Source organism: Salvelinus namaycush, chromosome 41 (assembly GCF_016432855.1).
Source record: "Salvelinus namaycush isolate Seneca chromosome 41, SaNama_1.0, whole genome shotgun sequence".
Lineage (NCBI taxonomy): Eukaryota > Metazoa > Chordata > Actinopteri > Salmoniformes > Salmonidae > Salvelinus > Salvelinus namaycush.
This window is the reverse complement of record NC_052347.1, coordinates 9,167,769-9,190,292: the sequence shown is the minus strand read 5'-3', so window position 1 is coordinate 9,190,292 and position 22,524 is coordinate 9,167,769. Positions and strand designations below refer to the sequence as shown.

The 22,524-nt window shown below is 44.5% G+C and overlaps 1 protein-coding gene across 1 annotated transcript in view; it reads left to right on the top strand.

Annotated features, from left to right (window-relative positions):
- Positions 1–5,187: 5,187 nt before the first annotated feature.
- Positions 5,188–22,524, top strand: part of LOC120034033 (protein shisa-9B-like) — a 29,291-nt gene continuing 11,954 nt past the window's right edge. The window contains exons 1-2 of the mRNA XM_038980425.1: positions 5,188–5,705; positions 8,318–8,433. Of these exons, the coding sequence (XP_038836353.1) occupies positions 5,188–5,705; positions 8,318–8,433 (634 nt within the window). The remainder of the gene's footprint in view (positions 5,706–8,317; positions 8,434–22,524) is intronic.

The window sequence follows — 22,524 nt, the reverse complement described above, 5'->3', positions numbered from 1 at the left end:
GTTTGGAGGGTGGGTGCTCCTTATATTAAGCAGTGAAGTTAACTATAGTGTATAGCCAAGATTTGAGGATAAATCCTTTAGAATATAATGTAAATATCTATACAATTGCGATCAATAAAATTAATAGAAATCCTATAGGATAAAAAAACAAAAAACATCTTCACTAAACGCCTAAAATAATGCAGCTTGATTGAATTTTAAACCCCAAATCTATTTTACATAAACAAACAACCTGTCATTCATCACAAACTTTGTGAATATCTGGGTTTTCCCTCTTCACAATGCAGAAAGTGCATTTAATCAGTGGACACCACTAATTTTTATTACAACACACCTGTCATAATTGTTTAATTTACTAAAGTACAGGTTTATTATTATTATTATTGCTAAAGGTACTGCATAGGTGTAAACACAATTTTTTTTAGCAAAAGATAGCACTTCTATAGCCTAAGAAAGTAGCAGAAATGTGCAGAAAGTAGTTTTGAATGAATTTTATTGAAGGGAAACTTTTTGGGCAACATAGTAATATGTTCTTATATACTGTACAATGTGGAATTCAACTACAAAATACGAGTCTTCTCCTATTTTTTGAACCATTGCCCCCACCGACAAGGTGTATAAACAGCAACAATAAATAAGAATAAAATAAGATAATTGATCCCCCAAAAAATGTGAAGAACATAAATCAATCAACTCTAATTAGCACATGTAGGACAGTATGCAAGTGTGTGTGCATGGACTTTGCAGATGTATTTGTCACATGTGCAGCACATAGTATTTGTTTTACATTCCTTCTTTGGCGGCATAATTGGCATCTCCTCCTCTTGCCTGCCCCAGCTGCAGCCTCAGGTGGATCAGGACAAGATTCAGCCCCCTGAACAGCTTTCACAAGTGCTGCAGAGGCTGCTGTGCGGGGTCGGCGCTCCCTTCTTTGAATATGTGGGGTTACAAGTGCCATTCCCAGCTGCTCCAGGAACACCCTCCTCTTGTTCCGCTTATCAGGCATCCAGGTAGGATTGATCTTATTCCATATCACGAAGGCATTGTAAGAGGACACATCAATGATGTTTTGGAAGATGACCAGGGGCCAGCGGGCAGTCATCCTCCTGCAGCTGAAAGTTCCAATCACCTTGTCCAGGTTGTCCTTGCCTCCTATGTTGTGGTTGTAGTCCAGGATGATGGCTGGCTTCCTGTCCTCACGATCACTGATCTCAGCCGTTTTGTGCAGTGTGCTCAGGAGGACCACATTCTTGTTCCTCTTTGGGAGGTAAGAAACTAGAGTGGTGGTGGGGGTGAATGCAAACTTTGATGAGAAGTCCTCTCTCCCCCTTGTTGCGAGGAGTGCAGGGGGGAGCTCAGGCTTGTTCTTTCTAACTGTGCCAACCATGGTGATCTTCCTCTTTAGGAGCTGTTGGCTGAGTTCATAAGAGGTGAAGAAATTGTCACGTGACATTGTGCCCCCTCAATTCATCTGTCACATCAAGCACAACCCTCATCCCCTGGTTCTTCTCCGGGCCTCCACTGGTCGGCTTCCCTGTGTAGACTTGCATCTTCCAAGCGTAGCAGGATTGTGCGTCACAGGCCACCCATATCTTGATGCCATACTTTGCTGGCTTGCTGAGCATATACTGCCGGAAAGGAAAGCAACCTTTTGACAAAAGAGATCAGTAATTGGTATCAGTGTCACAGAAAACAATCACATAAATCAATGATATTACAGCAATACATAATAAAATTAACAGTGAAAATCACTTACATTACAGATATGAAAATAAAAATGTACCTCTGAATGGAACCAGTTGTTCATCCACTGTTACTTCAGGCCCAGGGTTGTAGAGGTATGGCAGACGCTCCACCCACTTCTCCCAGACCTCTCTTATGGCCGCCAGTTTGTCTCTCACATGTCTTTCAGGTCTTGACTCACGGTTATCAAATTGTAGCATTCTTGAGAAAGTGTGAAAGACTTTCAGTGGCATCGTGGCACGAAAAATCGCCCTTCCACTCTCTGCATCCCAGAGACTACATGTAGCCTCGCCTCGGGACCTATACACACCCGCTAAGATTAGCAGCCCTGTGTAGGCACGCAGGTTAATCTCATCTATCCTTTTCCAGTTGTCTCCATATTTACGGAAACCCTCCAAATTTGTCATCTCCAGGATGATTTTTTCGATGGCTGGTGTGATGAACATGTAGAATGTTGAGGCGATGTGCTGGGCATGGGCAACTGCATGTCTTGTGGGCCCTGGGGTCATCCTTATGACATTTTGTGCTGCCATCTTGCCCTGTTTGTCATATGGTGACAAGGACCATATTATTTTGCTGTTCTTTGACAAAATGTCTCTTTCAGCTTGGGGGATTTCTTCTTCATCTGAAGATGATGCATCGTCCTCTGGGTTGTATTCTTCCCCATCTTCTTTTTCAGATACCTCCTTCTTCTCTTCTAAATAATTGTTCTCTTGTTCCTCCTGGACAACTGAAAAAATCTGATCTACGACCTGTTGGGCACTGAAACGTGCACTCATGGCTTCAGCAAAGAGAGAACTGGGGGGGACTGTCATCTGCAGCACCTTTATAGCGTCTGACTGCATTCCCCATTAGTTAACAACACTTTGAAGAAATTGTTATTTTGTCTGAAAGTGTTTTTATTTTGTCTGAAATTGTTTTTATTTTGTCTGTGAACTTGAGTCATGTGTGGGGTCATGGAGGGGAGATGCTGCACATGCACAAGAACGTTTTAGTTTTGTCTGAGTTCAATCAGTAGCACACATCATCTCAATTTCTCATTGTGTGTGTGTGTGTGTGTGTGTGTGTGTGTATGGGTGTGTGTGTGTGTATGTGGTTTTTGTGGCGTGTAAATGATTTTATAACTGCTGGGTCAAAAATTACCCTAAGACAATCTTTGTATCCTGGTGGTGTACAGCTTTCATGGAAATATGAACAAAGGCAATGTTTCACTTTTTCCCATGTTGGGGTCACTCTAGGAAAAGTCATCAAATTTCCAGTTAAAAAATATCCTTTAGGTGTAACGGTCGTCTGTTGAAGAGTAGTTGGACCAAAGCGCAGCGTGGTAAGTGTTCATGTTATTTTTATTTAAACTGAACACTTAACAAAATAACAAAGAGAATGAATGAAAACGAAACAGTCCTGTCAGGTGCAGAAACACAAAACAGAAAACAACTACCCACAAAGCATGGGTGGGGAAAAGCTACCTAAGTATGGTTCTCAATCAGAGACAGCTGCCTCTGATTGAGAACCACACCCGGCCAAACACACAGAAATAGAAATCATAGAAAAAGGAACATAGAATGCCCACCCAAATCACACCCTGACCAAACCAAAATAGAGACATAAAAAGCTCTCTATGGTCAGGGCGTGACATTAGGGGGTTTTCTCTGCTGTTAAACATAGTGGTGGGTCATTTTTTACCCTTAAGACAACACAAGAGTTAAGCAAACCAGACAGCACCATTTTCTAGTATTTTTTTTTCAATTTACGGTTAGCCAGGGGCACACTCCAACACTCAGACATCATTTACAAATTAAGCTTGTGTTTAGTGAGTTCGCCAGATCAGAGGCAGTTCTCTTAATAAGTCCGTGAATTTGACCATTTTCCTGTCCTGCTAAGCATGCAAAATGTAACAAATACTTTTGCGTGTCAGGGAAAATGTATGAAGTAAAAAGTGCATTATTTTCTTTAGGAATGAAGTGAAGTAAAAGTAAAAGTTGTCCAAAATATAAATAGTAAAGTAAAGTACAGATACCAGCAAAAACAACGAAAGTATTTAAAGTATTTTTACTTAAGTACTTTACACCACTGGATTTTGAAATGCTGAATGTACTGTCTCCCCTGATTGTACCACACACAAAATAGCGTGATCATGCAATTATTTATTTAGGACTTTTACTGTGAGTGTTGAGACCTCTGAAGCACTTTAATGTTGAGGACATCTCCCTAGTCAACAACTCCTATTGGATTCCAATAAAATAACAACTATTGGAACCACTCCAAATGGACCCCTATAGGATTCTATAGGAATCAAATCCTATAGGATAGGTTCTACATTTTTCTATTGGAATCCTATAGGATTTTTTGACTAGGGAGTTGTCCTCAATAATCAAGCGCTAGAGCGTTAGAGGTTTCAACACCCACAGTAAAAGTCTTACAGCAATAATGATATGTACCACACCCTTTTGTGTGTGGTGCAATCAAGGGATATACATTCAAAATTCCAAAATGTACAGGTATACAAATCAAATGCATTAGTCAGACGAATTGTATTGATTATGCATATTTTAGCACCTCAAATGACAATACAGTTACAGCACTGCAATGACAACGGTCACATCCAATACTAATCACACCTTGTTTGCTTGGGCTATAGGCTCTTTTCATAGCTGTGGCCTATTGAACAATACATAATGATACAAATAAGGTGCAATATATTGGCCACAAATAGCAGTCAAATACAACATGCATGAAATCACATTTGACTTGACAGACAACAGCAACGTTGCAACTCTATCATTTCAATGCACCCTGCGACTTTATAGGCATATAAAGAAAAAACAATTCGGACAGTATTGTATTGTCTGAATACAGTATATCTTTTTCTGTAGCCTGCAGTAGGCTACTATGGGAAAAAAATGAAATCTGAGCATGAGTATGTTGTTCTGTATAAAAACAACAGATTGCATACACCAGATCTCTCTCTTTCTGCCTGTCTCTCTCCCACCTACCACAAGTGTCTCCACCTCCTCTTTCTTCCCCACTCTCCCACTCTGTCGGTAATCGGTTCGGTAATATTCCCACTGCCTGGAGTGAACTACCAACAAGGGCTCCGACTGTCAACGGAGGATGTCTGTGGCGCAGCGCAGAGAAATGATTTAAACCTATTCAAGATACATGTAGCAACTGTAAAATAGTTGTTGTCGCATCAGTGTAAAGAGCTCATCAGTTTGTTTGTTATAAGCAATTGGAACAGATATAACATTTACACAAATTGCCATACAACATCACCGTGCGCTGACGGACAATTACGCACAGAAGTTGCGTTGCGTAATCATGATAATCATCGCGGATGGCTGTGTTTCATGTTCTTGGATTATGCGTACAAGCTTGTAATGATACCTGGTCATCGCCTTTCCTTCGTCTACAGTGGAGAAGAAAAGTAACAAAGGGACGCACATGATGAGAAGCGCGGGGTTGTTGCTTGGCTACTTTTTGGTGAAAGTTCTTGTATGCGACGCGGAGGGGGAGCCAGGGCAGAAGCTGGACGGCTTTATTATGGTACCAACGGGTACCAACGAGTCAAAATTGAACAGAGAGAATAGTGTTTCGGAGAGTCCGCATACAGAGGACAGGTGCCGGGGTTATTACGATGTGATGGGCCAGTGGGATCCGCCGTTTGTGTGCCAGACGGGCAGTTACCTGTACTGCTGCGGGACCTGTGGCTTCAGATTCTGCTGTGAGTTTACAAGCTCGCGGCTGGACCAGACAACCTGCAAAAACTATGACACCCCGCCGTGGATGATGACAGGCAGACCCCCGCCTAAGAAAAAAGACCCCACTCACGACCCCACAAAGGATAAGACAAACTTAATTGTGTATATAATATGTGGAGTTGTTGCCATAATGGCCCTCGTTGGGATTTTCACAAAACTTGGACTTGAAAAGGCGCACCGTCCACACAGAGAAAACATGTCAAGGTGTGTGAACAGTGAACAACATCAGCAGTCCCTGTGCGCAATGCAGTAACAACTTTGGATAGCCTAAATGAATGCAGGAATTTAACTTGTATTTGGGTGTCAGAAGTTTCCTTAAAATATTTCGATGCATTAAAGATGCTGTTTTGTTAAAATAGGTGATAACCCACTGGACACAGACGTCAGTTCAATTTCTAGTTTCGATGTACATTTGGTTGAAATCAACAACAAAAATCAACAAAACATTTCGGGTTAAAAGTTGGGTGAAATAAATACGAAGTTTCCTTACCTTGATGACCTTTTTCAAATCCAGTCATTTTCCCACATCACATAGATTTGTTGGTTGAAATCAAATCAAATTGTATTGGTCACATACACATGGAAACAACATTGATTCATGATCCAATCAGTTTTTGCCTAGTGGGAAGTGTTAAAATATAGAATAAATATACATGCTCAGTCAGTTCTACTGACCACAATTTGATTGGCAATCATAGGCAATACCTATGCAGCCTACTATATTTTATTTGTGAGGGACTGTGAATACCTGTCCAATTGCGTTGATGTCTTGAGCCATGCTCACTATGTCCTGGTAAAACCAGATGTGCTGGAGATAGTAGTGTGTGATGAGCCATGCTCACTATGTCCTAGTAAAACCAGATGTGCTGGAGGTAGTAGTGTGTGATGAGCCATGCTCACTATGTCCTAGTAAAACCAGATGAGCTGGAGGTAGTAGTGTGTGATGAGCCATGCTCACTATGTCCTGGTAAAACCAGATGTGCTGGAGGTAGTAGTGTGTGATGAGCCATGCTCACTATGTCCTGGTAAAACCAGATGTGCTGGAGGTAGTAGTGTGTGATGAGCCATGCTCACTATGTCCTAGTAAAACCAGATGTGCTGGAGGTAGTAGTGTGTGATGAGCCATGCTCACTATGTCCTAGTAAAACCAGATGTGCTGGAGATAGTAGTGTGTGATGAGCCATGCTCACTATGTCCTAGTAAAACCAGATGTGCTGGAGATAGTAGTGTGTGATGAGCCATGCTCACTATGTCCTGGTAAAACCAGATGAGCTGGAGGTAGTAGTGTGTGATGAGCCATGCTCACTATGTCCTAGTAAAACCAGATGTGCTGGAGATAGTAGTGTGTGATGAGCCATGCTCACTATGTCCTAGTAAAACCAGATGTGCTGGAGATAGTAGTGTGTGATGAGCCATGCTCACTATGTCCTAGTAAAACCAGATGTGCTGGAGATAGTAGTGTGTGATGAGCCATGCTCACTATGTCCTAGTAAAACCAGATGTGCTGGAGATAGTAGTGTGTGATGAGCCATGCTCACTATGTCCTAGTAAAACCAGATGTGCTGGAGATAGTAGTGTGTGATGAGCCATGCTCACTATGTCCTGGTAAAACCAGATGTGCTGGAGATAGTAGTGTGTGATGAGCCATGCTCACTATGTCCTAGTAAAACCAGATGTGCTGGAGGTAGTAGTGTGTGATGAGCCATGCTCACTATGTCCTGGTAAAACCAGATGTGCTGGAGGTAGTAGTGTGTGATGAGCCATGCTCACTATGTCCTGGTAAAACCAGATGTGCTGGAGGTAGTAGTGTGTGATGAGCCATGCTCACTATGTCCTAGTAAAACCAGATGTGCTGGAGATAGTAGTGTGTGATGAGCCATGCTCACTATGTCCTAGTAAAACCAGATGTGCTGGAGGTAGTAGTGTGTGATGAGCCATGCTCACTATGTCCTAGTAAAACCAGATGTGCTGGAGATAGTAGTGTGTGATGAGCCATGCTCACTATGTCCTGGTAAAACCAGATGTGCTGGAGGTAGTAGTGTGTGATGAGCCATGCTCACTATGTCCTAGTAAAACCAGATGAGCTGGAGGTAGTAGTGTGTGATGAGCCATGCTCTCATCTCCCTTGATGTCATCTACCAACATGGTGCCATTAAAAGCCACTTTTTTACTCCATTACACCTGCAATTGTTTTTAATTCTCACTGCCCTAGATTTCATCATTTTAATTAGATTCGTTGTTCTTTTTGGGGGGAAGCGAACTTAAGGTTCACTTCCCCCAAAAACTGGTTGATTCAATGTTGTTTCCATGTCATTTCAACAAAAAGATTCAATGTGATGACTTTAATTTCACGTTGAACTTATGTTAGTTGACAACTCAACCAAAAGTAAATCAAAACTAGACGTTGAACTGACGTCTGTGCTCAGTGGGCTGCCTTTGTCTCAACATGCCTTGTGATCCCTATTGTGATTTGTCATATTTCTCAACTATATTATCAATGCACAAAGGAAGGTGATCCCACTAACCCAATATAGCATAAATGGTACTGTGCATATCAAACGAAAACCCTTTTAAGCATATGCTAATTGGTAATTCGTAGTTCATCTACAAGCATGAGAGTAATTGATTTGATTTAATCTACATTATTCAGACATTATTAAGACCTGTAAGGATTTCCGATAAATGTCAGATAAATATCGAGGTTTACAGCGTTTGAGCTACTGTAAATTTGCTCGATTTCATAGCCATTTTGATTTCCATGTCATGCTTTATTATTGAGTGAACCAGCTGATTGAGGTGTTTGTGTTTTTTGTCAGGGCTCTAGCCCAGGTGATGCGCCAGCCCGGTCCAGGAGAACACTCAGAAGACATTGGTGTGCATGGACAGCACTATGACAACATGCAAGCCAACAGGGTACCTGCTAACAGTCTCCGTAAGTAGGCCTCTTCCATCCAATGTCTCATTTCATAGAGAATAGCCACTACAACAATAGTTTGATACACATTGGAAAGTACAACCAATGGTAAGATGCATAGTCTATTATGTGAAGGTCTGCAATGCATTGGGTATGGTCATGATTGAGATACAGAGATGGTATAAACAGGATGCCATCTGCAGAATCCTGAGGGTCTGACTGCTGTGATCAGACGAATCATGCACAATCTTTAACTCTGTACACACATACACACAATGTTTCAAAACAGCCACTAACAGTAAACCTTATCACGCAAGAGAACGTTGACATTTTCATTTTCATCAATTCTATGCTGGAGTCCTATTGAAGTGCCCAACAGTCTCCGATTGGTCTTTGTGGTTGTAGTGAGGCAGCTGTGAAATTCAAAAGGCTTATTCACCACCACCCTTTGCCTTCCTGGCTCGCCTGATTTAGCTGCTCCAGATAAGAGAGTTGTGAAAGAAGTCCATTTTGGAGAGTCCTGTGAGCTGCTGAAGCAATTACTCACAGCCTCAGTAATCATTTAACACACTGGGATAATTATCATCATCAACCGCCGCTGACTAATAGTAGTATAAGGCTTTCGCTGCTCTCCATCTCTTACAACTGGCTCTTTCTTTCTCATCCCTCTCTTTTTAGTCTCTCTCAAACAGGCAGGCACACATCTACACAGACCAGCAAGAATTCACTCACTCATTCACTCACTCGCTCACTCACTCGCTCACTCACACTCATGAATGATGCAGGATGTATTATTTTATTATGCATTGCATGTCTCAGACTGCCGGTTGCAATCACACAGGCTAGGCTTTAGTCACTAATGGCAATGGACAGACTTTTCCCCATTTGCTTGTTTGGAAGTGATTGTAATGCATGCTGTCTGTTGTTGGAGAGAAGTAAAATGACATGTTTACTTATGGTAGTGCATTTTTCCTGCTGAAAAGGAGTGTCAATGTTTGACATGAAAAACAAGCTGTTTGTTTGTGTGTGACAGACAAATTCAACTTGGAGAGAATGATAATGGGAATACTAGATTTATGTTGACGGCATAAGCAAATGGCAACAGTGTGTTTTTTTGTTTTTGTCAAAAACTGAAGTAGATCAGGCAGCTCTGGGTCAAGAGCCTCCACTTTGATTCTTGAGTGTAGCTGAGTGTAGCTTCCACCGATAATTGAAGCTTGTAGCTTGTATTCGCGTGAAGAGCTGGCATTTTTGTCCCATCCCTTGGGTAGGAATTACCAAAGGGATTGGAGACCCAGTTCTGCAATCAGGTGGGCTGCATGGACACACATTGGCATTGTCTCTCCTCACAGTATTGGGAAGGATCCATACGTTTTCACACAATAGCACTGTGGATTGGAGAGTGTAGATGAGTGGAGAGGTGGGTTCTGGGTAATCTCTTCCTTTGTCAGTGGCCCTCCCACCTCCTCCAAGCACAACACTATCTCTCTTAGTCCGTCACATCAAGTTGAAGCAACAAGGACCTCTTCAATCTCCACTGTGTCGGCTCACAAAAGGGATGTGTAATTTAGTGTGACATAGCTTTTCAGGTGTCCTTAGAAGGCCAGGGATTGGGTGAAAGCAGTGTGTGATTCCACTAGAATTCAACACACTGTTTTTTATTGGTTTGGTATAATGTGGGCATTATAGAATCAGAAGGAGCAGTTTGTCACTATTAAGGTGTGTGCTGTATTGTAATAGAGGTAGTGTTGTTTAGTTATGCTAACTGGAACCCTTATTCAATAAAGTGGGATGACAGCACAGGTTTCTTTGAGCAGGTATTCACACTCATTCCCACACTGACTGTTCTCTTGTAAAAAGTCTCACAGGCAGAGAAGTATCTTGCTGTTTCATGAGAAGATGTGACGGGTTATTGTATCAGTGTGAACAGCTTCACCCAGTGAGCTCCCTGTTGAAGATGTGGAGAGGCGCAGGGAGGTGTGTGAGGGGAGACACCCAGGTGTTGTGCTGCTAAAGAGCTGACCCCATCTCCATGCAGGCTGAGGGGTAATAACCCAGAGAGTGGGGTGTGTAACTGTGCTGGGAGCAGGGCCATTCCATAGAGCACTGGGACTAAAACAACCTTTACATTACTGAGGTTCTCCAGTCTGAAATGCCATTAAAGTGCTTAAAGCCGCAAGTGCTGAGACTGACTGGCAGGCACATACTCTCAGTCAGCAACACAGTGTGTGATTGTTTGGAATTAGGTAACCCACTGGGTACAGCTTAGTAGACAGACATCAAGTCAGGAAATTGACAGGGCTTTTTATGGTAGCATGGTACCTCAGCAAGAATAGTAAGAAACCTCAGCCACGAGACTAGAGAGCATAATCAGGGTTGCTATAGTGGTGTAAAAAAAAGAAAAGACACAATCAGAACAAGGGAAATAGTTTAATTCAAATAGATTTTCAAATTTACCTAATACAGCATCAATAGAATGGGAATGGAATGAAACCCTTTGGGCTGAGGCGCCTGAAGAGTGTTGTTCTGGTGAATGAATCTCATTATCACACATGTAAAGCAAGCACACTACGCTAGCAGAAGCTCTCACTTAGACAGGCTATTCCACTGGATGTGAATTATGCAGGGTATCTAATCTAGTGAGGCTGATGTCCATGTATGACACCCCATGGCATACATTGACTGCCAAAGAGGACTGTCTGTGTGTGAACTGTGTCTTGTGAGAGAGTAGCGCTCTGAAGAGGTGGCAGCACAAGTAATTAGGTTAATGTGTTGAGTAACATCTCCTCCTGGGTTTTCAATCTGATGTTATATTACACTGAACACTTGCTGCATTGAGGATTCAATTGAAAGAGACTCATTAGCATGGTGAAAGGCTTACTTGTGTCAATATCAAGGTATCTATTAAAAATAATATGTTTTTTCTTGATGTTTTTCTCTGCATATTGTGCTTTTTTGTAATTGTACAATATGATTTTAAGCAACCAACTTAGCAAAAACAGGTTGATTCAACGTTGTTTCCAAGTCACTTCAACCCCAAAACTCAAATGTGATGACATTGAATCAACGTGGAAAACTGATTGGATTTGCAAAAAGTCATCAACGAAAGGGAATTTAGTATTTTTTTCACTTAACTTTTAACCTAAATCCAATGACAGGATGACATTTTTGGTTTATTTCACGTTGAATTCAAGTTAGTCGATAACTCAACCAAATGTAAATCAAAATTAGACGTCGCACTGATGTCTGTGCCCAGTGGGAAAGCTTTCTCCCATTGTTATGGCCGTAGACTTCAAGTACATTCAAGTAATGAGGCCTTTGTTTCAAAGACCAATTTTGAAATGTTCATTAACCCTCGTCAGACCTTTAATTGATTATGAAAGAACTGTGTTATGATTAGACCACGGCTATGAATTTTTTTCGAAGGGCTTTGACATTCACAATACAAAGTCCCCTCTTTTATACAAGAAGAGTCCGTGGTTTCCAGTGCTTCAGATCATGCATGCTATACAGTGCCTTCAGAAAGTATTCATGGCCCTTGACATATTCCACATTTTGTTGTGTTACAGCCTAAATTCAAAATGGATTAAATATATTTTTTCTTACCCATCTACATACAATACCCCATAATGACAAACTGAAAACATGTTTTTAGACATTTTTGCAAATGTATTTCAAATGATATACAGAAATATCTAATTTACATAGGTATTCACACCCCTGAGACAAAACATGTTAGAATGACCTTTGGCAGCGATTACAGCTGTCAGTCTTTCTGGGTAAGTCTCTAAGAACTATGCACACCAGGATTGTACAATATTTGCACATGATTCTTTTTTAAATTCTACAAGCTCTGTTGAGTTGGTTGTTGAACATGGCTCGACAGCAATCTTCAAGTCTTGCCATAGATTTTCAAGCCGATTAAAGTCAAAACTGTAACTAGGCCACTCAGGAACATTCAATCTCATATTGGTAAGTAACTCCAGTGTATATTTGGCCTTGTGTTTTAGGTTATTGTCCTGCTCAAAGGTGAATTTGTCTCCCAGTGTCTTTTGGAAAGCAGACTGAACCAGGTTTTCCTCTAGGACTTTGCCTGTGCTTAGTTCTATTCGATTTATTTATTTTTATCCCAAAAAACTCCCTTGTCTTTACCGATTACAAGCATACTGTCACGTTCCTGACCTGTTTTCCTTTGTCATGTATTTGTTTTAGTTGGTCAGGGCGTGAGTTGGGTGGGTTGGTCTAGGTTTGATTTTCTATGTTGGGATTTTGTGTTCGGCCTGGTATGATTCTCAATCAGAGACAGCTGTGAATCGTTGTCCCTGATTGAGAATCATACTAAGGCAGCCAGGGTTTCACTTGTGTTTTGTGGGTGTTTGTTCCTGTGTCAGTGTTTGGGCCACACAGGACTGTTTCAGGTTAGTCACGTTTGTTGGTTGTTGTATTTTGTAGTGTTTGTTGTTTTCCCATTAAAATATGAATACTTACCAATCCGCATCTTGGTCCGATCCATGCTCCTCCTCGTCTGAGGAGGAGAACGACTACGACAGCCGTTACAGAAACACCCACCAAAACAGGACCAAGCGGATTGGAGAAGGAAGGCAAGAACAACAGCAATGGAAAGAAGAGGAATGGACATGGGAGGAAATCCTAGAGGGGAGAGGACCCTGGGCAAAGGTTGGAGAGAATCGCCGCTCTCGGGAGGAGAAGGAGGCAGCCACAGCCCAGGAGCGGTGGATTGAGGAGGCAGCACGTAAGAGAGGCTGGAAGCCCGAGAGGCTCACCCAAAAATTTCTTGGGGGGGGGCTAAAGGGGAGTGTGGCGAAGCCGGGTTGGATACCCGAGCCAACTCCCCGGGCTTACCGTGGAGTGAGAGGGCGTCGTACTGGTCAGACACCGTGTTATGCGGTGGAGCGCACGGTGTCCCCAGTACGCGTGCTTAGCCCAGTGCGGGCTATTCCACCTTGCCGCACTGGGAGGGCTAGGTTGGGCATCGAGCCGGGTGCCATGAAGCCGGCCCAACGTATCTGGCCTCCAGTACGTCTCCTCGGGCCGGCGTACATGGCACCAGCCTTACAGGTGGTGTCCCCGGTTCGCCTGCATAGCCCAGTGCGGGCTATTCCACCTCGCCGCACTGGCAGGGCTACGGGGACCATTCAACCTGGTAGGGTTGGGGAGGCTCGGTGCTCAAGAGCGCGTGTACTCCTTCACGGTACGGTATATCCGGCGCCACCTTCCCACCCCAGCCCTGTACCATCAGTGCCGACACCACGCACCAGGCTTCCAGTGCGTTTCCAGAGCCCTGTTCCTCCTCCACGCACTCTCCCTGTGGTGCGTGTCTCCAGCCCAGTGCCTCCAGTTCCGGCACCACGCACCAAGCCTCCTGTGCGTCCTCAGAGCCCTGTACGCACTGTTCCTTCTCCCCGCACTCGCCCTGAGGTGCGTGCCCTCAGCCCGGTACCACCAGTGCCGGTACCACGCACCAGGCCTATAGTGCGCATCGAGAGTCCAGTGTGCCCTGTTCCTGCTCCCCGCACTAGCCTTGAGGTGCGTGTCTCCAGTCCGGTACCACCAGTTCCGGCACCACGCACCAGGCCTACTGTGCGCCTCAGCGGGTCAGAGTCGTCCGTCTGCCCAACGCCGCCTGCACTGCTCGTCTGTCCAGCGCCGTCTGAGCTGCCTGCCTGCCCAGTGCCGTCTGAACTGCCTGCACTGCTCGTCTGCTCAACGCCGCCTGCACTGCGCGTCTGTCCAACGGCGCCTGAACTGCCCGTCTGCCCAACGCTGTCTGAACTGTCCGTCTGCCAAGCGCCGCATGAACTGCCCGTCTGTATTGAGCCTTCAAAGCCGCCCGTCTGCCATGAGCCTGCAAAGCCGCCCGTCTGCCATGAGCCTATAGAGCCATCCGCCAGACAGGAGCCGCTAGAGCCTTCCGCCAGACAGGAGCCGCTAGAGCCTTCCGCCAGACAGGAGCAGCCAAAGCCTTCCGCCAGACCGGATCAGCCAGAGCCTTCCGCCAGACAGGATCAGCCAGAGCCTTCCGCCAGACAGGATCAGCCAGAGCCTTCCGCCAGACAGGATCAGCCAGAGCCTTCCGCCAGACAGGATCAGCCAGAGCCTTCCGCCAGCCATGAGCAGCCAGATCCGTCAGCCAGCCATGAGCAGCCAGATCCGTCAGCCAGCCATGAGCCGTCCAGCCAGGATCCGCCAGAGCCGTCCAGCCAGGATCCGCCAGAGCCGTCATCCAGCCAGGATCCGCCGGAGCCAGCCAGCCAGGATCCGCCGGAGCCTTCCGCCAGCCAGGATCCGCCAGAGCCTTCCGCCAGCCAGGATCCGCCAGAGCCTTCCGCCAGCCAGGATCCGCCAGAGCCTTCCGCCAGCCAGGATCCGCCAGAGCCTTCCGCCAGCCAGGATCCGCCAGAGCCTTCCGCCAGCCAGGATCCGCCAGAGCCTTCCGCCAGCCAGGATCCGCCAGAGTCATCCAGCCAGGATCCGTCCCTCAGTCCGGAGCTGCCGTCCCTCAGTCCGGAGCTGCCCCTTATCCTGGTGCTGCCCCTTATCCTGGTGCTGCCCCTTATCCTGGTGCTGCCCCTTATCCTGGTGCTGCCCCTTATCCTGGTGCTGCCCCTTAGTCCGGTGCTGCCCCTTAGTCCGGTGCTGCCCCTTAGTCCGGTGCTACCCCTCAGTCAGGTGCTACCCCTCAGTCTGTTACTGCCCTTTGGAATAGTGGGATTGACATGGAGGGTGAATATTGGGAGGAGGCCACGGAAGCAGGGGTTGACTATGGTGGGGTGGGGACCACGACCAGCGCCAGAGCCGCCACCGTGGACAGACGCCCACCCAGACCCTCCCCTAGACTTTGTGCTGGTGCGCCCGGAGTTCGCACCTTAAGGGGGGGGTTCTGTCACTTTCCTGACCTGTTTTCCTTTGTCATGTATTTGTTTTAGTTGGTCAGGGCGTGAGTTGGGTGGGTTGGTCTAGGTTTGATTTTCTATGTTGGGATTTTGTGTTCGGCCTGGTATGATTCTCAATCAGAGACAGCTGTGAATCGTTGTCCCTGATTGAGAATCATACTAAGGCAGCCAGGGTTTCACTTGTGTTTTGTGGGTGTTTGTTCCTGTGTCAGTGTTTGGGCCACACAGGACTGTTTCAGGTTAGTCACGTTTGTTGGTTGTTGTATTTTGTAGTGTTTGTTGTTTTCCCATTAAAATATGAATACTTACCAATCCGCATCTTGGTCCGATCCATGCTCCTCCTCGTCTGAGGAGGAGAACGACTACGACAGCCGTTACACATACTCATAACATAATGCAGCCTCCACCACGCTTGAAAATATGAAGAGTGGTACTCAGTGATGTGTTGGATTTGCCCTAAGCATAACGCTTTGTATTCAGGACATAAAGTACATTTCATAGTGAAATCCCTGAGCGGTTTCTTTCCTCTTTGTCAACTGAGTTAGGAAGGACACCTGTATCTTTGTAGTGACTGGGTGTATTGATACACCATACAAAGTGTAATTAATATATCAAATAAAATATAAATGTAATCCATTTTAAATTCAGGCTGTAACACAACAACATGTGGAAAAAGTCAAGGGGTGTGAACGCTTTCTGAAGGCTCTGTATATGGCTCAGATGGTTTCCATTCTGATGCCCTTATGTCACATGATGGAACTAATACATATGGTGCCAATATGCATGACATCTCCATGGAAACGAAGGTATGACGACCATGTGGCCTGTCCATGGATTTTTGCTGTTGTAGATAAAATAGATAGGAGCATAAAAAAGGGATTGTTGTAATTTAAGAGGCAGAATACATTATATCTGACTGAATTAATTTCCCCACAGTGGCAAAAGGACCTGATTATACACTTGCAGTTTGCTGTTACACTGTCAACTCCTATAGGATTGTGCATGCCTGTATCCATGGCAATCTCACACAATTGTGCTGACACTGATTTCTTTCTGCCCCTTTCAACTTCAGACTGAACTGATAAAAAAAGACTAATCTAGGGAAATTCCCCCGAGGAAAACTATACATAAAGACATTTGAGGCACCCTTAAATATCATAATAATCATGCTTTGAGGGAAATACTAATAATGAATGAACATTCCTAATAGGCAGCTTAGTTTTTTGTTTTCAACACATCAACTGTAGAATAAGCATTTTCTTTGGTTAATGCTTCCACTTTCTCCTCTTCATATCGAAACCCACCAAAGTAGAGTACGGAAATGTATGGACAAGGTAGTATCTTTCAGGAAACGGCTGCCTGGTTGTCACAGGCATATGGTACCCTGAACATCAAGGCTACTGTACCTCAAGGTATGCCTACGAGATGAGTTTTCTCCTACAGCTGAAATTATTATTATTCACTTTAATGAATTCAGGCGTTCTTGGTGCTGCCATGACAGGCGAATAATTAATCATTCTTTAAACAGAGACCCCTTTTTTTCTTCCGTGCCCCCTCCTGGAATAATGATCCGTTCATTACCAGCCAGCCGACATGTTGACAGGTAGGTGGAAATCAGGGGCTCAGGAGCAGCTAGCGATGGGATGGGAGCTTCAGCGCTGTGGCCTATGGCTGCCTCACTGATGGGTCATAGTACAGCTATTAGTAAGCTACATTTAAACCTACAGCAAAATGTAATCCGAAAAAGATGAACATGAATCCCTCCCTATACAGTACATTAAAACAACACACCATGTTCAACAATGTATTTAAACCTACAGCAAAATGGGACTGCCGATCAGACCCCAATACCCAATGCCCTCATGTATGACCAATGACAAGGATTTATTTTAGGACTGCCTAATGGCATTTTTGAGTAGTTCAATAACATGGGGGTTACTGCAGATACCTTAGACTTGTTCTGAACATCCTCACACTATTCAGGATACTCTGCCTCCATGCTGGCTGGTGATTGGGAAATTACACAGAGGGCCTGTTGGGGGTTCTAACACATCTAATGTAATGTAATATTAATGTCCACTGAGAATGGTCACAGCTTCAAAGGGGGCTTTCTTCACTTACTCTTTAAAGAGGTGTCTTTGGTCATCTTTTCTTTGTCGGCTAGTGTTGGCAAGCCCCTCTTAAGTGGTAAGTGTTTAAGTTTACTCCCAGCTAAATGATGAATATCTACATTTATAAACAGATTTAAAATGTAGATGAAGCACAGCCCATGTTAGATCATGAGCATTATTAGTGCATCCTTGGCATCACACTATCCACGATCTACAATACCATAGGAAACACATCCCTCTGAAAAATATATTGCTGTTTTTTACCATACAATGCTTGTCATAGTGTTTGTGAAAATTACTGTTCTTCCATTACTCTTTTGTAATTATTACTAGGTCAGCAAAGACAGAGGTAGTTCATGTCAACAGACGACCAGACCTTTCTTGTAACAAATGGATGCTTTGGTGGGAAAAAATGGTCATTGTCAGAATAGAAACCCAAACAATCACAACCATGCATCTTACAACCTCAAAACCACCAGACTTTATTAGTCCAGGAGACCATGAGTTCAGGAGCAGCACTTTGAGTTCAGGAGCAGCACTTTGAGTTCAGGAGCAGCACTTTGAGTTCAGGAGCAGCACTTTGAGTTCAGGAGCAGCACCTTGAGTTCAGGAGCAGCACCTTGAGTTCAGGAGCAGCACCTTGAGTTCAGGAGCAGCACCTTGAGTTCAGGAGCAGCACTTTGAGTTCAGGAGCAGCACCTTGAGTTCAGGAGCAGCACCTTGAGTTCAGGAGCAGCACCTTGAGTTCAGGAGCAGCACCTTAAGTTCAGGAGCAGGACCTTGAGTTCAGGAGCAGCACCTTGAGTTCAGGAGCAGCACTTTGAGTTCAGGAGCAGCACTTTGAGTTCAGGAGCAGCACCTTAAGTTCAGGAGCAGCACCTTGAGTTCAGGAGCAGCACCTTGAGTTCAGGAGCAGCACCTTGAGTTCAGGAGCAGCACCTTGAGTTCAGGAGCAGCACCTTGAGTTCAGGAGCAGCACTTTGAGTTCAGGAGCAGCACTTTGAGTTCAGGAGCAGCACCTTGAGTTCAGGAGCAGCACCTTGAGTTCAGGAGCAGCACTTTGAGTTCAGGAGCAGCACTTTGAGTTCAGGAGCAGCACCTTGAGTTCAGGAGCAGCACCTTGAGTTCAGGAGCAGCATCTTGAGTTCAGGAGCAGCACTTTGAGTTCAGGAGCAGCACTTTGAGTTCAGGAGCAGCACCTTGAGTTCAGGAGCAGCACCTTGAGTTCAAGAGCAGCACCTTGAGTTCAGGAGCAGCACTTTGAGTTCAGGAGCAGCACCTTGAGTTCAGGAGCAGCACTTTGAGTTCAGGAGCAGCACCTTGAGTTCAGGAGCAGCACCTTGAGTTCAGGAGCAGCACTTGAGTTCAGGAGCAGCACCTTGAGTTCAGGAGCAGCACCTTGAGTTCAGGAGCAGCACCTTGAGTCCAGGAGCAGCACTTTGAGTTCAGGAGCAGCACCTTGAGTTCAGGAGCAGCATAGTAATACCCAGTCAACGTTCAGTCATTGTAGTACACTAGCATTAAATCTCTACTGGGTCTGGTAGTTCTCTCTTTGTAGATAATGCCTCAGTTGTACAACAACATACCTCCCATGTTATTTACATTTTCATGCCAGGTTTGCATCTGGTTGCAACAAAATGGGCTGTGCCCTGTTTGCGCCCACAGGAAAATCTATCACCGTCACTGTCGTTTTGATGTATTTGAGGACACCAAGGTGTGGCTTTCATATACACACGCGCACACACACGCACGCACACACACACACACACACACACACACACACACACACACACACACACACACACACACACACACACACACACACACACACACACACACACACACACACACACACACACACACACACACACACACACAGACTATATTGTTACGAGATAAACAAAGACACAAGGATCTAATTTTGTCAACTGGAGATGAGAGGTAAATAATTGCACCGGCAGGAACAGCAGCACTAGCTATGTGACTGAGCCCTCTTCAGTTGGTTGGTAAGAGTTCAGCAAATTAATCCACTTGTTCGGGTGCAGTAGTATGTGAGATTCAAGAAAACAGGGCAGCACAGATGGATTTGTAACATTAGATCAACTAGCTACAATGGACAGATATTACAATAGAACAACAAAGCCTGTTAGCATACAAAGTGTCCTTTCTCCCAATCAACAGAAAAAGCCTTCAGAAACACATGACAAAATCCTGTACCCTGTATACAAAATATAGTCTGCTATATCCCTGAGATTATAGCCTTGAGAATACATTGTCGGGAGACAACGCTTTGTGCTTCCTTCCCATATGTGTTGAGGACTGCTGTTGTTTTGACTGCACAACAGCTCCACTAAAATGGTTATTTTCTCCCTGGCGTTTTGCTTCTGTCTCGTTGACTCACTTCTGGGCAGGGGGTAGAGTGGTGTGTCTATAGGGCACAGTCCTGCGCCTGTTCCCCTCCTCGTCCCCTAGCCATGTCTGGCACTGTCAAGTGTACCCATGCCAGGGCTGCCTCCCTAGGATGGATACTGCCTCTATGGCAGGGGTTGTGGGTGCCTGGTTGGCACTGAGTGAAATGGTCCAGAGGGAGTTCTCACACGTGTCAGCCGTCACAGATGACACAATCCTCTCAGACAGACAGGGCTTTGTTCTAGTTCCCTCTCCTCTCCTCTAGTTGCCTCTCCTCTGGGTGGGTGGCTGGCTGGCTGGCTGGCGGCTAGGCTACACTCCACTTCTGTCCTGTGTGCTGCTGGGGCCATCTTGGCCACACGCACTGTCCTATCCCTCTCCTCCAGGCCTGCCTGTGTGAGCAAGGGGCACCTGTGGCCACTTGGCCTCTTTTCTCTCTAGGCAGCCAGCCGAAGAGAAGAAAGTTCCCTTGCTGCCAACACACACGGCCGGACGGTCTGGCAGGCCCTTTCCCCACAAGACAGTGTCACAGGAAACTGTATTTAAATGGGTTACTACTACCTACAATGACGAATGGAAAACGGTTACACATAATCACCTTTATTTCCAGTTACATGCCTGTTTTTTAACAGGGCATTTTGTATCTCCTCTTCCTTTTTATATCTGCCTTGTTGAATGGTACTAGACAAAAGAATTCTGTGATCATTTTGAGACACTTTAGTTAAGCTTCCGCCTAAGGGCCAAACCTTGGTGCTGCATACTAATACTGTAGTTCTATATCTTTGTTGGTACCTGACATGAATGATAACACCTTGTCAGGCTCGCAGGCTGAGAAGAGAAGCTTGATACAACAAGGTTGAAAAGTGAGATGAGGGTTTACTCCCACTAATGGAATACAAATTACGTTCTCTCTTGTATAAACGAAATTATTTAATGTACCATAAGTAGCACATGGCAATATGCAAGCACTTGGATGAGCAGATAGTGATTAGCTTTTGCATTGCTGTGGGCATATTATTTATTTTGTAGAAGTCACGTTTGTGTCTGTACTATAGACGAATGAAACGCACACTTCCATGCACTGACACCTTTGACCCAACTGGTGGCATGGAGAGTACCATTATCGCAAATAGTGCACACAAACCCACCATCATGCATGGTTTTAAGTAGTTCACCCAGACCACAGCACACACATCTTAATGCACAAAATAGTGAATATGTTTTATCTATATTTAATGTACCTTTTGCAAATCGTTATTCTGTGCTTGTATTTTTACCTAACTGTTTACTGAATTATCCATTCATAAAGCACATACAATGGTGTCACTGTAATGAATAAGTTTGACAAAATAACTGTGTTGTCCATCCAATATACTCTTAGCATAGGGGAACGTCAATTTCATTCAGTAATACAAAAAGACAAAGCTTATACATTAGATTTACATAGCATATGAGTTCATTAAATGTTAATTTCATGCAGGCTTTTTGTGAGCGCAGCAGAGCCTGTTCTCCCTCAGCAGATAAATAATGGGAGTATGAACTGTTGCTCATGTGGGTGTTGCCAACTGGTTAATGTATGAACTATGGAGACAGGCCATTGTAAGTTGGAGTTTCCATTACTTAGTTGGCGTAGTCAAACTTGCCTCTGGAGAGAAACCTGTTCACCTAGTTTGCCAATCGAGCCAATAAACATCAACATTTACAAAGTGAAGTGTCGCCCTCAATAACACTCAGAGTCTGGAAGCGTAGGATACATTTCAGAGGTGAGCTGATGAATGCGTATGAATTTAAGGTAATGGAAGCAGGTAGAGCACAGAGAAGGAGTGAACAATGCTCTGAGAGAGGATAAGAGAGGAGGCGTTATTGATTCTTCTGCTGCTTTTATCTCACAGTGAGCTCTAACTGTCAGATTGGATTACACAGACAATGGCTTTCCTCAGTCTGTAGGAATTCAGATACTCTTTTTATGCCATCATCTGCACCCAGATCGGTTATGTTCCCCCCCCTGCATATGCCTATTTTATGTAAATTACAACTGAGGAAATTCAACCTATAAAATGACCTGTCAAGTCATGATTTACCCGGTGAGTCAAAGGTTTTTTTCATCAATCTTCAAGGCCTGACTATTAATCTCTCAGCTTGTCCAACCTTTATGAGTATAAAGAAGAAAAGCCAGGGGCTGGACACACGTTTACATGGAATATAGACTCCTTCCATCAGGGCAAATAAGAGTGACTGACTGACTTTCTTCTTGCGCACTGTCTAATACCCTGTAAATCCGTCTAGCAGAAGTAGCTTTCTGCGAGAGGCTCAGTGTTAAATGTCACACTGACTATTCTAGACAAATTAGTTTGTGAAAATCAACATCAAATACTGACAAGCTGTGCAAAGTATTGAAATCACATTCCTTGCAGTAGGTATATTGGAAGTATGCATATATTAGGTTATTTTCTGTACATGCTTATTGAATCTGAAATATTTCAATGCAACAAAGCAATGCCAAATCATCTGATGAAATTACAAGCGTGCATCAAATATTATGAAATATTGCTAATAAATTATACAGTACATGTTATTGGAGGTCTTAGGACTAATCCTTCTGCAGACTTTCACTCCCCAATTGGAAATAACCTGTGAATGAGAGTGCCCTTCCCATTGTACCATCCATCCCTTTG